General features: G+C 33.9%; 2 protein-coding genes and 1 long non-coding RNA gene across 4 annotated transcripts; all 3 read left to right on the top strand.

Annotated features, from left to right (window-relative positions):
* Positions 1–800: 800 nt before the first annotated feature.
* On the top strand, positions 801–2,837 carry LOC144855783 (follistatin-like). The gene is made up of 4 exons (XM_078713708.1): positions 801–953; positions 1,167–1,373; positions 1,603–1,734; positions 2,068–2,837. Exons 1-4 carry the CDS (start codon positions 905–907, stop codon positions 2,268–2,270), a joined length of 591 nt encoding a protein of 196 aa, XP_078569834.1. The 5' UTR covers positions 801–904; the 3' UTR covers positions 2,271–2,837.
* Positions 2,838–6,171: 3,334 nt separating this feature from the next.
* On the top strand, positions 6,172–9,578 carry LOC144855454 (uncharacterized). 2 transcript variants are annotated; one of them, XM_078713318.1, is made up of 6 exons: positions 6,172–6,256; positions 6,706–6,833; positions 7,605–7,727; positions 7,983–8,225; positions 8,603–8,875; positions 8,980–9,576. In XM_078713318.1, the coding sequence occupies exons 1-6, from the start codon at positions 6,198–6,200 to the stop codon at positions 9,012–9,014; spliced, it is 861 nt and encodes a 286-aa protein (XP_078569444.1). In that variant the 5' UTR covers positions 6,172–6,197; the 3' UTR covers positions 9,015–9,576. The 2 variants fall into 2 exon arrangements, with proteins under 2 accessions (XP_078569444.1, XP_078569445.1); XM_078713319.1 differs by lacking the exon at positions 8,603–8,875 and having other exon boundaries at positions 8,980–9,578.
* Positions 9,579–10,025: 447 nt separating this feature from the next.
* On the top strand, positions 10,026–12,823 carry LOC144856053 (uncharacterized). Its single transcript, XR_013614902.1, has 4 exons — positions 10,026–10,083; positions 11,448–11,514; positions 11,930–12,016; positions 12,369–12,823. It is a non-coding gene; the product is annotated as an uncharacterized LOC144856053 (long non-coding RNA).
* Positions 12,824–13,684: the final 861 nt, after the last annotated feature.

Genomic DNA, 13,684 nt, shown 5'->3' on the forward strand with positions numbered 1-13,684 from the left:
CAGAACAATGGATGAAAATCCTCAAAAATTTCCAGAAAGTGGCTTAAATAGGAATGGTTATGTCAGTCGATTGAGACCTACCGGTGGTACAGGAATGTATCCAGTTAGCGGCTCACAAAGAAAAGGATACTTAGACAGAGCATCACCAACTGGTTATCCAATTAGTGGTTCCGGTATATTCCCAAATAGAAGAACTGGCCCAGAACCATACCCAGACAAGAATACTGAAAGTGAATCAGTCCATCCAGGTGGAGACTCAACAGAGAACCCATATATTAATACTAATGACAAAAACTATCCAGATAATAGAGGAAATTCACAGAGTGGAGTTGGAAGAAATCATGAGGACGGTAGTGAAACTGATAGAGATACTAATCCATATGGTACGGAAACAGAAGGAATGTACCCAGATAATGGTAATGAGGGTTTAGTGACGCCCAGTAGCAGTTCAGTCCATCCAGAGAGTGGAACCAAAACATTGGTTGCAGGCACAAGTACTAACTCTAACACAGGTACACGACCAACTACTCATAATGGTGACGAAGTACATCCAAGTAGTGGCCCAGATGGTACTGCAACTGTAGCAAATGGGGGTAACTGTTGTTTTATATATTTATACTTTGTAATGAGATATTTATATTTTATTTTAAAATATTCATATTTTGTGCCTATTCACTCACCATAATTTTGGCCGGATATTACATATGCACGATTTTTATTGAACCTTTCTTTTGCAGACAACAACGAATGTCCAGATAATTGTCCCTTAGTCGACGATAAAGTATGTGGTACGGATGGTATTACCTATGTCTCGCGCTGTATTTTGCAAGCTGTGGCATGCAGAAGGAATTCAAATACCAAAATAGCATATTTAGGACCTTGTGAGGGAGATATTGCTCCTGTAATGCCAGACCCTCCAATAAATGGCCCAGTGGAGGCTGAACCCACAAGACGTATGTTTGAATTTCTTTATTATTACTATTATTATTATTATTATTTTCTATTCATAAGTATGCCACACCATCTCCATGCAGGATTTTGAATCCACACCTAGTATCTTCACATTTCGAAAGGATTTTAGTATGGTTCAACTATATTAATACATTGTGTAAAATACATTTTTTTATTATTATAAAAACAATAATTATTATGTTACTCACATACAGCAGCGAAAGGTGTTTGTAGAGATAGCTGTCCACTTCAAGCCCGTAACTCTCGTGTGTGTGGTACCGATGGAAACGACTATCCATCCGCGTGTGTTTTGGAAATATTTGCTTGCAAACTAAACATCATCGAACTGAGTGTGGCTTATGCAGGACAATGTAGAAATGACGTAGTGCCTACAGTTGGTCCATCTGCTCGTCTAAATAGAGGTAGGTTTGTCGTCTCTGTGGATATGTTTGTTCATGATGTAGATCTTCCAATCTCGTCCTATAAAATATATTTAGTTATTATTTCAGTGCAATATGAAAAGGGTTAATTTGGTTATGTCATCAATGTTAACGATTTCCACTCAAAGGTTTGCAAAATGTATACGTTTTTGACCATTTATTAATATATTTGCTTCATTATTGTGACAAAAAATTAATTATTATACTAAAGCTCAAGAAAAGTCCACTAATAGAAATCGCCAAACCAAGCAAAAGAAAGAACGAACAGAGCAGCCCAGAACAAGAGATGAACAACCTGCTGGAACAAACGAAAGATCAAGCCAGCCAACCACAACAGGAAAAAGTAAATGTTTTTTTTTTAATTTATTAATAGTAATCATTTATTTCATTGGATAAATCATAATTAATATTAATTAATGAAATATAATTCTAATTATTGGATAAAAGACTTTCTTTCTGAAATCATGGAGCTCAAACTCTATAGAGATGATAGGCAAGGTAGGTAGTATTAGGTAATTTCCTGAACAGGAAAGGGGAAGCCCCCAAATCAGGCATCCAAAAGAGAATGGAGTATCGGGCCTACGTCTATAAGGCTCACTTCAATTTATTGATTTGAAAACGGTTTTTTATTACTACTATTATTATCTTTTATCTGTTTACTATCTTTAATTTACAGACAAAAGAAAAAAGTGTGTCGAACGATGTCCAACTGGAAACTCCACTTCAAAAGTATGCGGTACTGATGGCAAGACATATCTGTCAGAGTGCCATCTAAAGGCCGCTGGTTGTAGACGTAATAATCCAGACCTATGTGTAGCCTACCTGGGTCCATGCGTTGATACAATCGAATCTCCCAGCAGGTTTGAAAATCAACGATGACAAAATAAGTTACATTTTCCTAAACATTCTGAATAGTTTTGAAATTAGATAGTGAAATGTTGATTTTAATTTATTTTGAATTTTTTTCAGAGTATTCTTTTAAGTGCATAACTTATGTATGTATTTACAACCTCGGGCCTAGTACATTGGATTACTTCTTGTAGGCCAATATGTTGTATTACATTACGCTAAAGGATATGGCATAAAACAATATTCGGAATATATGGTATGTCTACTGTACCTATACAAAAATAGGCAATGTAGTTATTTCCTGAACTGGAGAGGTCGCTAGTATAAATAAATAAATTGGAAAGAAAGAAAATAAAATACGCCCTCTAGTTTTCCCGGCGTTACTGACGTCAAATTGAAGTGGTGACTCCGTATTAACTGCATACGTTTTCATACAATTTTAGACATGATTGTTACTCATCTCAATCCGTCATTTCCGCGTATCGTTAGAATTAATAAGGCAGTTGATAATCTGTCTTGTGAAAATGTAATTTAAAGTTAACCATTAAAAGTGTAACCTGAATTCGCGCCAAAATAATCTCCGTATAATACTCCTAAACTTCCTTTCTATGAAAAATTCCAAAATACTAAACAAATAAGAGGCATGGAAGTAGTATAGAATATATCTAATCTTATATAATTTGCACAATCTGAATTGGTGAATAGTTATTAAATGGAAAACTTGGAAAACAGTGTTTGTAGTAATTTATATTCAATGTCTATGGTGTCTATAATGTATATGATATTAAACGGAAAGAGATCCATAAATAGTAGGCCTACAATTGTAAAGACTGTAGAGAGGGCCAAGCTTTAAGTGGTGACGTTCCGGCTCAGATATGTAATAGCCTACAAGGAATCTTTGGCAACCCTTCTCTTCCGAAAGAAAAATAGGCCAACTTGGCAAAAGTAAGGGTTCTTTTAGACCTGGCATGCGATCGGACTCAGCTTAAGCTCTGAATATTACGATCCAAATGAAGTGGGCCCATTACCATGTATTATTATCTAATAAAAAATGTTCATTAACTCTGTTAAAAACATTTCATGGTTGTAAAATTTATCTCCAAAGTTAATTTGTTTTAATAACAATATAATGAGTTAGTATGCCACACCCATGTTTCGCCTCTTCATTTTGGTACATTCCATTACAATGTAGGGTATATAAAGCCATTCAAGATTATATTTATAATTGGCGGATTTACATTCTATAACTTTTAATGAACAAAGCAAGTTCGACTGTCATCACGTCCAAGATGTTGACATTTTATGTCAGAAAATTGGCATTCCATACGTTGATACAAGACAGTGAAGATGTTCTAAATCTACCCGTGTCAAGTTGTGGTCTACGTGCAAAAAGCCATGCTACTGATATGAATCATTCTATAAAAATATTACAAAGTCATGAAAATCCCCGGATTTTGACATCAAAAGACAATACAATGCATAGTGATATTGATGACTCGCTATTCAATATTTGTTACATAACTTTTAAAACACTTTAAGACGTTTTAAAAAAATACTCAATAATATTAAAATGAATCTAAACATTAATTGTGGAGATAAAATTCTTTGGACAAACTTAATATGTGTGTTGGTGGTGGGGTGGAGGGGGCGGTGATGGGGGGGGGGGGTGTGGCTTAATAGTCCACTTTATTGACTATAAGTCATTCAAATAACAAAGCACAATACTATTTCGGTTTTAATGAACCAAGGTCTCAATACATTTTTCAAATTAATCATTTATATAAGATGCAGGTGTTTCTAACATTATAAACATAAATATTTGATATTGATAATTAAATCAATGGTTTTCTTAAGCTTTACCCCAAGTTTATTGTAATTATATTATGGGACGAGTCAACGTACTTTAGCCTTAAGTTATATTGGTCATGTGCCAATAGCCTTTCATCATCAAGGTATATCTTGCTGATGAATTCTTTTCAGTTGCCAACGTTAGGCTTATCTACGCAGTTGATCTACCAGAACCAAAAAGATCGCTTGCCAGTTTGCAAGCAAGAAGATTAACTTAGACGATTAAGAGGTGGATCGATGGGGATTACCTACAAATTGCGACTTACACTTCTCCATAAATCCAACATACTACGACTAAGCCTACAATATCAATGACTTACTCTAAATACTAAAGCAAAAGTGAAACACAACCAAACGCACGTGGTCACAATGGACTGACTGAGCTACTAGACAAGCAACTAAACAAAAAAGTAGAAACTGAAAATTGAGTGCATGTGTTAACTTAGACCCTTGACGATATCTAGGAAAGCTAAGCACCGTAAAGAATCTTAATTGATAAAAAATCAACATTCATTTCTCAAATTCAAAAATATAAAAATTTTCAAAGTCATGAGTAACATAAAACTGAACAACGAGCTAATTATAATAATAGCATTGTCATATTTTCTATATTGCATGGGCGGAGAAGGGAAATGAAGCGTGATGTGCCCAAATATGGTAGTGATATAGCCAAATATGGTAGTGATATGACATCATCCATGTCCATAAAGTTTGATAGTGTAGACAGAGTGTGATATAGCCAAATATGGTAGTGATATGACATCATCCATGTCCATAAAGTTTGATAGTGTAGACAGAGTTTAACAAAATGGGGCAAATTAGAAGTGAATCTAACAAATAAAAATGACCATACAGTGTATATCGTCAAGTAAAAGTGTGTATTTCCATAGGTAATATAGTAATTTTGTTTTGCCATAGTAAATTAATACAATAGTCTGACGTCACAACGTGCGCCGGTGCGTACAGAACACTATCAATATTATCGCGCGCTTACGTATTTTTGTGCTGTTGTTATGTCCATACATTAAAAATATACGTTGGTAACAAAGTTATTGAACTTGTAATCGAGAAGCGTGGACGTTGCAAACAATCTGTAATTATTGGTTCATAGAAACGCCCATCGTAACTTTTGCGGAGGCGTACGTAATTATTCACATCCTGTCTTCAATGTGGCAGATCAACTGGTGGTGGGGTGGGTGGCATTTTGAAAATTTCGATCAATGGAAAAATGTAAATTCAAACACAACCTAAAGCATACAATATTTGTTTACAGATAGATATAAGTATTTTATGCTGTTTTATTCAATAATATTGCGACTTTTTAACCCAAACCATCTCATGCACTATGTTTTGAGGTTCTTAGGTGCCGGTCCATAAATAGATTCCGAAATAGTTTTTACTTATCTGCCATTATAGCACTGAATGAAAAAGAATAACGTGACCATTTTTTTTCGTAGTTTTGCACCGTAATTCTGCTTTGTATTGTGCTGTGTACGGTCTGTATATATTTTGTATACAAATGGAAATTAAATCAAAACAAAAATAGAATAACCAAACTGATTGTGTTCGGGATTTACCGGAAGTTCATCAGTTACAAAACGCATACATCCTTCAATGTATATTTTTAACAAAGTCATCACAAAATGATTCTTAAAATCGGTGACCACTGTGGTGACATTAAACATAGTAACCTAACTTTTAAAACGCTAATAACAACATTTTCTCACGATATAACAGAGAATACTCTTTTGTTTCAGAGATTAAATCATCTTTTGACACATTTCCTATTGGTAGTCGTGGTATAAGTCAACTTCCGACTACCAAATCCTAAATCTCACTATCTCAAAATCTACCTATCTCTATAATATATCTTTACTACTTTTATATAAAAGTATGTAAAAAAGCTGTAATTTAATTACAATAGACTTAAAAAAAAAACTCCAAACTAAGAACATAACAGCAAAAAGGAAACTTAATTAATCTAATTATTGTACTTCCTATAATTAGAACTTTGTGGAAATGAAATAAAATCAAAGACCATGAAAGACAGTGACGTCAGACTACATGCGTAATTGTTTCCGTCTTAACCAAGTATTATAAAGTATATATATGTTTCACAATAGAACACTTTTATGGTACCCTGAATCAAACAAGAAGAATCAACCAAGGTATGTATAATGTCACTATTTAACATAGGTTTAAAGTCAATCATAAGTAGTATTTAAGTACTGTTGCTGCAAAACTGTGTTAGTTTATCAGCTGACATCTACCAATCCGTATGAATCACTGGTCTATTAATTCGTTCCCATGAGGAAAGATTGCAATGATAATTGTAATACATGTGGTACCATGGAAGGGCACATGTAGGGTAGGGTATCCACATCCTAGTACTGTGTAATACTATAGTAAGAAAGTAGAACACCACTATCCAGGGGACATTTTCCTGAGAAACAATATAAGTTTTAATACTACGACCAACCCCTATTCAGGAGACACTCTCTAATAAGGGAATATTTTGTTGGGGCATCTTTTAATATTAATTCTATACTGTATGTATACATCAACAATGCTGTTTAATATTGACAATAAAATTCATATTTGTTTATTGTTTTTGTAGTTCCAATATGACGAAATTAAGTATGCTTGTTGTACTAGGCCTAGCCTTTATAACCATGATCTCAGCTGCCCCTTACTACCAGAGGTACAATAACAACCCATTTCAGCATTTTCTCCGATATGGTCAAAGTAAGTCAAATCTATATTATTAAATTACTGAAAGAATATCACACAAGTACGAAGTACAGTGTTCATTAAATGTTAGAAGTTTCTTTTCATTTGGCTATCATTTCATATAAAATGTATTGTACATTCTAAATAATTAAAACTATAGATCTAAATAGTCACACTATCAACTGTGGCACAATCATCAGGAGAAGTACAAAATATGTAATATCTGTGTAGTAGGTGCGTACAATTAAAATATATCATCTAATCGAGCTATATCATCTACTAGAATAGTCAAGACCGCATCGCGTATAATTGGATCTGCACAATTGCCTTTAGAGAACATATTTTCGGATCGTCTTCTGAAAAAGGCAGTGGCTATCAAAGATGATCAATTTCATCTGGCCTGTTCCAGTTGATGCGCAGCGGTCGGCGATTTCGTTCTATTAAGGCCAATAAGGCACGATTTACAAATAGTTTCTTTCCAGGAGCTATTAGAGCCTTAAACATAATGTAGACACTTTTTTGTAATGTTTTTGTTTCCGCCAACAGAGCAAACAGAATTTCTATGTTGTTTCTTAAAACAAATGATAATAAATGATACTTGACTGGACTAGAACATGAAATCCGCAGTGATAGTCTATTGATAAGTACATTTGCATATATCATATAGTTCTAAAAAAAGTTCGAATCTTGGTTGGTAAGGGGACTTTTTACAGATTTTACATAATGTTTAGTTGTTGTTTTTATTGTAATGTAATTATAATATAATACGTATATTTTCTTTGACAGTGAACGAGAATGAAAATGAAAATAACGAGAGAGAGAACAAATTTGCAGAAAATGTAAAAAACGAGGACGACAGTAGTTCGGAGGAAGACTCCAGTGAAAGCAATGAAAGCAGTTTTACAAGTGGTTAGTATAGTTTGAAGAATATATAATGCACTAATATACTTGATCAATGTCTGAGGAGGTTCTGTAGACAGAGGAACTTAACATGGTTAATACTTTGACCAACAAGTGCATTAAAACATCTGGAGATGGGAATGAATAACTTTATTAACACTGCAAAATGGCCTATTCAAAGTTTGAGTTTATTCATCTATATCATATTTTAAAGGACAAAGCATCTTTAAAAGGTAATTTAATAATATGTTTTTTCTTTTGTAGAGTTGTCATCTTTATCTTCAGTGGTGGGACCTAGCAGTCTAGTAGCAGAGTCATCCATGACAGATCCCCCAGTAGAGATTGCTACTGCTACAATCCCTCTTGCGACAACTACAGCTATGCCAGTTGAAACCACCACAGTCCGTGAAACCACCACAGTCCGTGATACCTCCACGCCACGTCAAGTTGATAGAGGAGACGCTGGAAGTGGTCCAGCTCCTGGTGTAAACTCACCTCAAGTCAATGGTAAAACTTTTCTACCTTAAGATATATTGTGCTAATATATTGCGATGTTCATAAGAATAAATATCTGTATTTCGTTCAGTTCTTGGGCCTATGTTAACTAATCAAATCAGGTGGCCTATATTGACATGAAGGGAAACAAAATGAGTGGGCAACCTACCTTGCATGAATTGGAGAGATAAACATAGACGTCACGTTTATTTATTACGTAAATACGTTGCGTTAATAAAGGTAACATCGAAGAAGATACGGGTGACGATGTTGGTAATATTGCATGACGATATGTTCACCAGTATACAACTATGCAATATGATCTTAATTAGTATTATCAATGGTAATGAGGGAAAGTTGAAGTTAATGATGATATTTATTTACTACAGTCGTCACAACCGGCGCAACGGTGACAAATGCCAAGAGGGCAACGGAAAAATCTAAAACTACACAAAAAATCACTCCTGAGCCAGCAAAACCGACCTGCAGGACATCATGTCCACTCGAAAACGACGCCGTGTGTGGTAGTGACGGGGAAACCTATGTTTCACAATGCGTCTTTGAAGCCGTAATGTGCAGAAACAACACACCAGAGTTCTTTGTAGAACATAAAGGGGAGTGTAAGACTGAGCAACTGGCACCGGATACGGCTAAAGGACCAGGTAATTACCACCTGGCACCGGCATGATGAAAGGGCAAAAAACTAAAAAAAAAAAAAACTATATTTAATATTTTGATATTAATATTATTATTACTGTTTTTTTAGGTAATCTAGATCCTGTAGGCGACCAGATGCCCTAAATGACGTAGAACCACCATTGTGTCATTGTTACTCTGCACTTCATCAACTGTAAACTGTTCACAAATGAAACACATCGAAACTGAAATACTATATTATACAAAATTATTGATAACGTTTTTTAAAAATCAATTGATAAGCATGTCGCTCAGAGGTCACAAAGAAGACTAGAAACTAAAGTGCTATTTATATACGTTATCGTTATCTCCTATAATTGGGATTACTTTATTCTATTTTACAACATTGATAAAGAAAAGAAAAGACAATCACGTGAGCAAAAGCTGATAGAAAAGGCATCAAATATGGAGTCTACAATTAATTATGCATTTGGAGAAGGGGTAAACATTTTTTGGGGTAGACTTGATGTATATTATTAACACATCATTTACAACGAAATATATTCAAATATTATAATATTGAACTAATAATAAACTGAATTGTATATTGAATAAATTATTAAAACAGTCGCTGGCAGGTCCATTTTATATAACATTAAATGTAGTCAGAATAACATAATATTTTAACATTATGTACGTACCTTGAATGAGTACTAATAAAATATGAAAGTAAAACAATGTTTTATTGTCGAACTGTGATATTATATATTATTATGATTCTTGCTAGGAACCAATACTGCCTAATCAAATTGTAAGCGATTATGTTTATGACGCGCGGCACGTGCCAAAACTTATGAAGATACGATTGAAGATACGTACGAGGTATCCGTCGATTGGGTTGCCTAAAAAATCAACATTTATATTCGATATTAATATTGTAAATCAATTGATCTCATGTGTGCTATACATCAATTCTTTCTAGCCATGAATAATTGAGGTTGGATTAGGGTTGATGACACACGGGTTCGTCTGTAGTGGATTTAAGTTAAAACTTTTTTTATCATGTGAAAATGGCCTACGTGCGGGAGACCCAGATATTGGCAACCCTGCACTGACACATAGTCAGTAAAAAAAAGTATAAAAATGAGAAATGATTTTAAATTGAATCACATATTTGTTTGTAAGCAACTACCAAGCAAGTCGTGTATATTGTTGACGAGATCATCCAAAAAAGGTATTTATTGTATTTGTGTTATCAGCATTGTTAAACAATTTTTATGTGAATTATATTTTAGGAAAACTGTACTACTTAAACTTCAGGTTACATCTTTTATATTAATATTTAACTGTTTGTCAGTGTCACAATTAACGTAATGGCTGCCCTACCATTTTATAGTAACTTCGGATAGTAACTTCTATACTTTTTCATATCGATTATTCTATGGCGTTATATTATTAACTGAGTACTTTAATTTGATAATTTAAAACATTTCCCTTAAGCTCTATATGCACTACCAAACTAGTTTGACAAAAAAAGTGTGATGTGCCCAAATATGGTAGTGATATGCCCAAATATGTTACTGATTTGACAACATCGTGTCAATATATGGGCACATCACATTTGTTTGTCACATAAAGTTCGATGTGTAGACAGAGCTTAATAAGAATATTGCGAATACATTTGATTATGTGGCAGTAGGCCTATACACCCACATAACGTTCATTGCTAATAATAGGTTCTTAGGGCACGCATGGTCAGGGGGTGCTCAGCAGAGGGAAACCCTTACTGTAGGCTTGCGTTTCTTAAAATAGGTATAGCGAAAGCTGTGGGTGTAGGCTTAGTTCTATTTAGCTACTAACACCTTTGTGTCGGATGTCAAAAAAAAGAAACACGGAGAAGCAATTAAGGTACTATAATTATCGAAAATTAATACCGTCATATAGAGAGGAACTAGTTATCAGAGATTCGAGACAGCTCAGAGATTTAGCAAGATGTATATTAATTGGGACTTTAAACTTTAACTAACTTTAAACAAAAAATAATTGAGGATTGTTTCTTATGTAATCTTAGGCCAATCAAAGGGAACATGGTTTTGGATGACGCTTTAAAGGCAAGGCAAGGGTTCGGTACCTCTAAAGTGTCTAGGCCAATGTCAAGGGGTCGGTACACGTCCCCTAAATGTCTAGGCCAAGGTCAAGGGGTCGGTACACATCCCCTGCAGTGTCTAGGCCACTTTCAAACCCTCACACAGGAAAAGGAAATTATTGAAAATATTGTATACAATTTCATTTAATTATTCATTAATATTGATAACGAACGAACCTAACAGAGATTTTTTTTTATTGGGAGTTTAAAATTGAAAATTTGAAAAATAAAAAGTTCATATAGAACGGAGAGTGCCATATGAAAGAGGTGATGAAAAAAACAACAAATACAAGTAACGTACATTAAATCGACCAATCACAAACGATGGGTCACCCAAACTGTTACTTGTGATTGGTGAAATTTTTTGCGTGTACATATACGAGGAGCAAGATTCTTCAAATACCTAAATATCTAAAGTTACCATACTATATTATTGTTTTTCTATTTTATAGGGCATCATGCGTTATTCGTTTTTCTTATGCCTCGTTCTTATTGTAGCTGTGACGGCAAGACGAGAAAGTAAGATTCATAGTGATGTATGAATAAATACAGTAGAACCCCTTTGAGGAGGCACCCCTACTAAGATGACAGTCATGATATGTGATACCCCTATTAAGGTGACACCGTTATTCAGGGGAAACGTTACTGTTAAACAAACGAAGAGTATGTTTATAAACATTCCGGTCAACCAACTATATGACACTCATTTAAGGGGAACTTACTGGGTCATGAACTGATCCTCTTTACAAGAATTCTACTGTATTTAAATCAGACATATATTTTTTCCTAATGTTTTTATAAAAAGGACAGTAAAAAAGAAAATGTGTTTCATCTTCTAAACTTAATTGATACAAAATTTATCATTCAATTGGAAATATCGCTGTTTTATGGGGTTGAAATAAATATTTAACATAATAAACTTTTCTAATGATAGGGGCGCGAAGGCAAGACGACGGTACAACCTCTAACGAAGATGGAGGTCCCGCTCAACTCGGAGGAAACACAAATTCTAACGAAAACGGTAATTATTTGGAAAAACTAAAAAATGAATTAAATCACACACATAAAAAATGTAAATATGGCTGCGACTCAGCCTACTGGGCTGAATTGCGCACATATGTAGATGACCTACGCTCAATGGAATACTAATCAACCCACATTGTTAATTCACGTTTATTATATTTTATTTTAAAAATATATAATGTATTATTTACAGTTCATATCTTATTCACCGTATCATTTACATTTAGCCATTTCATTTACTCAGCGATGTCACTCCAATTTGTACAAACATTGACACAAAGTACAGTTGATTTAAATTACATTTATTATGTTATCATACTTATTGATATCTATTGTGTGTTTTATTTTAGCTGCTCCAGCAAATCTGGCGAACGTGCAAGCTAATTCTCAGTCGGGGGAAGATAAATGAAAATAAATCGCAATTTCAACAACAAAATAAATATGTAGACCTGTGCATATTTTTCTGGTTTTAATTAATAGTTAGATTAATTATTTCATGTATTTTAATAAAATTAACAGCATCAACCAGGGAAAAGTACACTCCCTGATCTAACAATATACCATGCTATGTAATTACTAATTAAGAAATAGTGGATGCAATTTATCTATAACAATCAACCGGTAATTGTTGTATATCTATTGCATCTGAGTTTAATATTTCAATAGGCGTACAAAATGGTGATACAGTATAAGAATTTGTTTTATTATGTTAAAATAAAAACGATCTACTTCAAAAATAATACAGCTTATCAACGAGTGTAATAAAAACAAGTATTCTTGGTGAAATAAATATAAATGTAAAATACTTTGAATTATTATTTTGTGTGAAACTGACTAGTATCGAAGTCATTTCGGGTTAAACCAGGATAAACTGCCTATAGTCTACACTAGCAAACTTTACCAAATATTTGATATCATACTCCGATTTAACTACTGTAGAAGTTCGTTATGCAAGCTGATAAACTTAAATTTGCTAGTGAGGATTTGTCCCTACCAAACTTTGGAGAACTACCTTCTCTTACTGGAGGCTGACTTTTTGTACATCTGCAGATTAATATGAATACAACGAAAGTTACTTGATTGGCTGTGTTCATCATTCACATCAGCAAACTAGTTTGTCAAGAAGGTACATAGCCTAAAACTTAAAACTTTTGTTTGCAAACTTTAGCAAACTCCGAGTTAAGCTCCTGTCTACACTATCAAACTTTATGTGAAACAGAAACGAAATCTAGGCTTACAATAGCAAACTTTAGTTTGCAAACTTGAATAATGCAAACACAAATTTGGTATGTGCAGACCTGGATTAACTTCTACTAACCAATTTGCTGCAGTTTTCTTGGCAAACTTGGAGTTTTCTCAAGTTTGAGGTGACAAACTGATTAGGCCGCCGACTTCATAAATTATTCAATCTCAATCAAAGGGTAAAACAACATTCATAAAACTTTCCGCAAAACATCATCATTATTTATTATAGTTCTAAAAGACTGATAACAAGCCTATTGGGTTCACTATAAACCGTTTATTTCAAAATAGATTAGAAAAAAAATCGTTAGAATTACAAAAAATGCAATTGGTCCTGGCGTTTAATTCAGAAACAGGTTTGAGTATAAATGACAAGGTGGTGAGTTATTGACTTGATAACTTCTTCTAAAGCAATGTCAAGGTA

This window comes from Antedon bifida, chromosome 11 (assembly GCF_963402885.1).
Source record: "Antedon bifida chromosome 11, ecAntBifi1.1, whole genome shotgun sequence".
Lineage (NCBI taxonomy): Eukaryota > Metazoa > Echinodermata > Crinoidea > Comatulida > Antedonidae > Antedon > Antedon bifida.

Bases quoted from the DNA above. Each gene is read 5' to 3' on its own strand.
- LOC144855454 (XM_078713318.1), top strand. From the start codon at position 6,198: ATGTTTCACAATAGAACACTTTTATGGTACCCTGAATCAAACAAGAAG. The intron at 6,834-7,604 runs GTAAGTCAAATC...TTTCTTTGACAG, and splicing joins TTTTCTCCGATATGGTCAAA to TGAACGAGAATGAAAATGAA. The intron at 8,226-8,602 runs GTAAAACTTTTC...TATTTACTACAG, and splicing joins AAACTCACCTCAAGTCAATG to TCGTCACAACCGGCGCAACG.
- LOC144855783 (XM_078713708.1), top strand. From the start codon at position 905: ATGCCAGACCCTCCAATAAATGGCCCAGTGGAGGCTGAACCCACAAGA. The intron at 1,374-1,602 runs GTAGGTTTGTCG...ATTATACTAAAG, and splicing joins ATCTGCTCGTCTAAATAGAG to CTCAAGAAAAGTCCACTAAT. The intron at 1,735-2,067 runs GTAAATGTTTTT...TTTAATTTACAG, and splicing joins GCCAACCACAACAGGAAAAA to ACAAAAGAAAAAAGTGTGTC.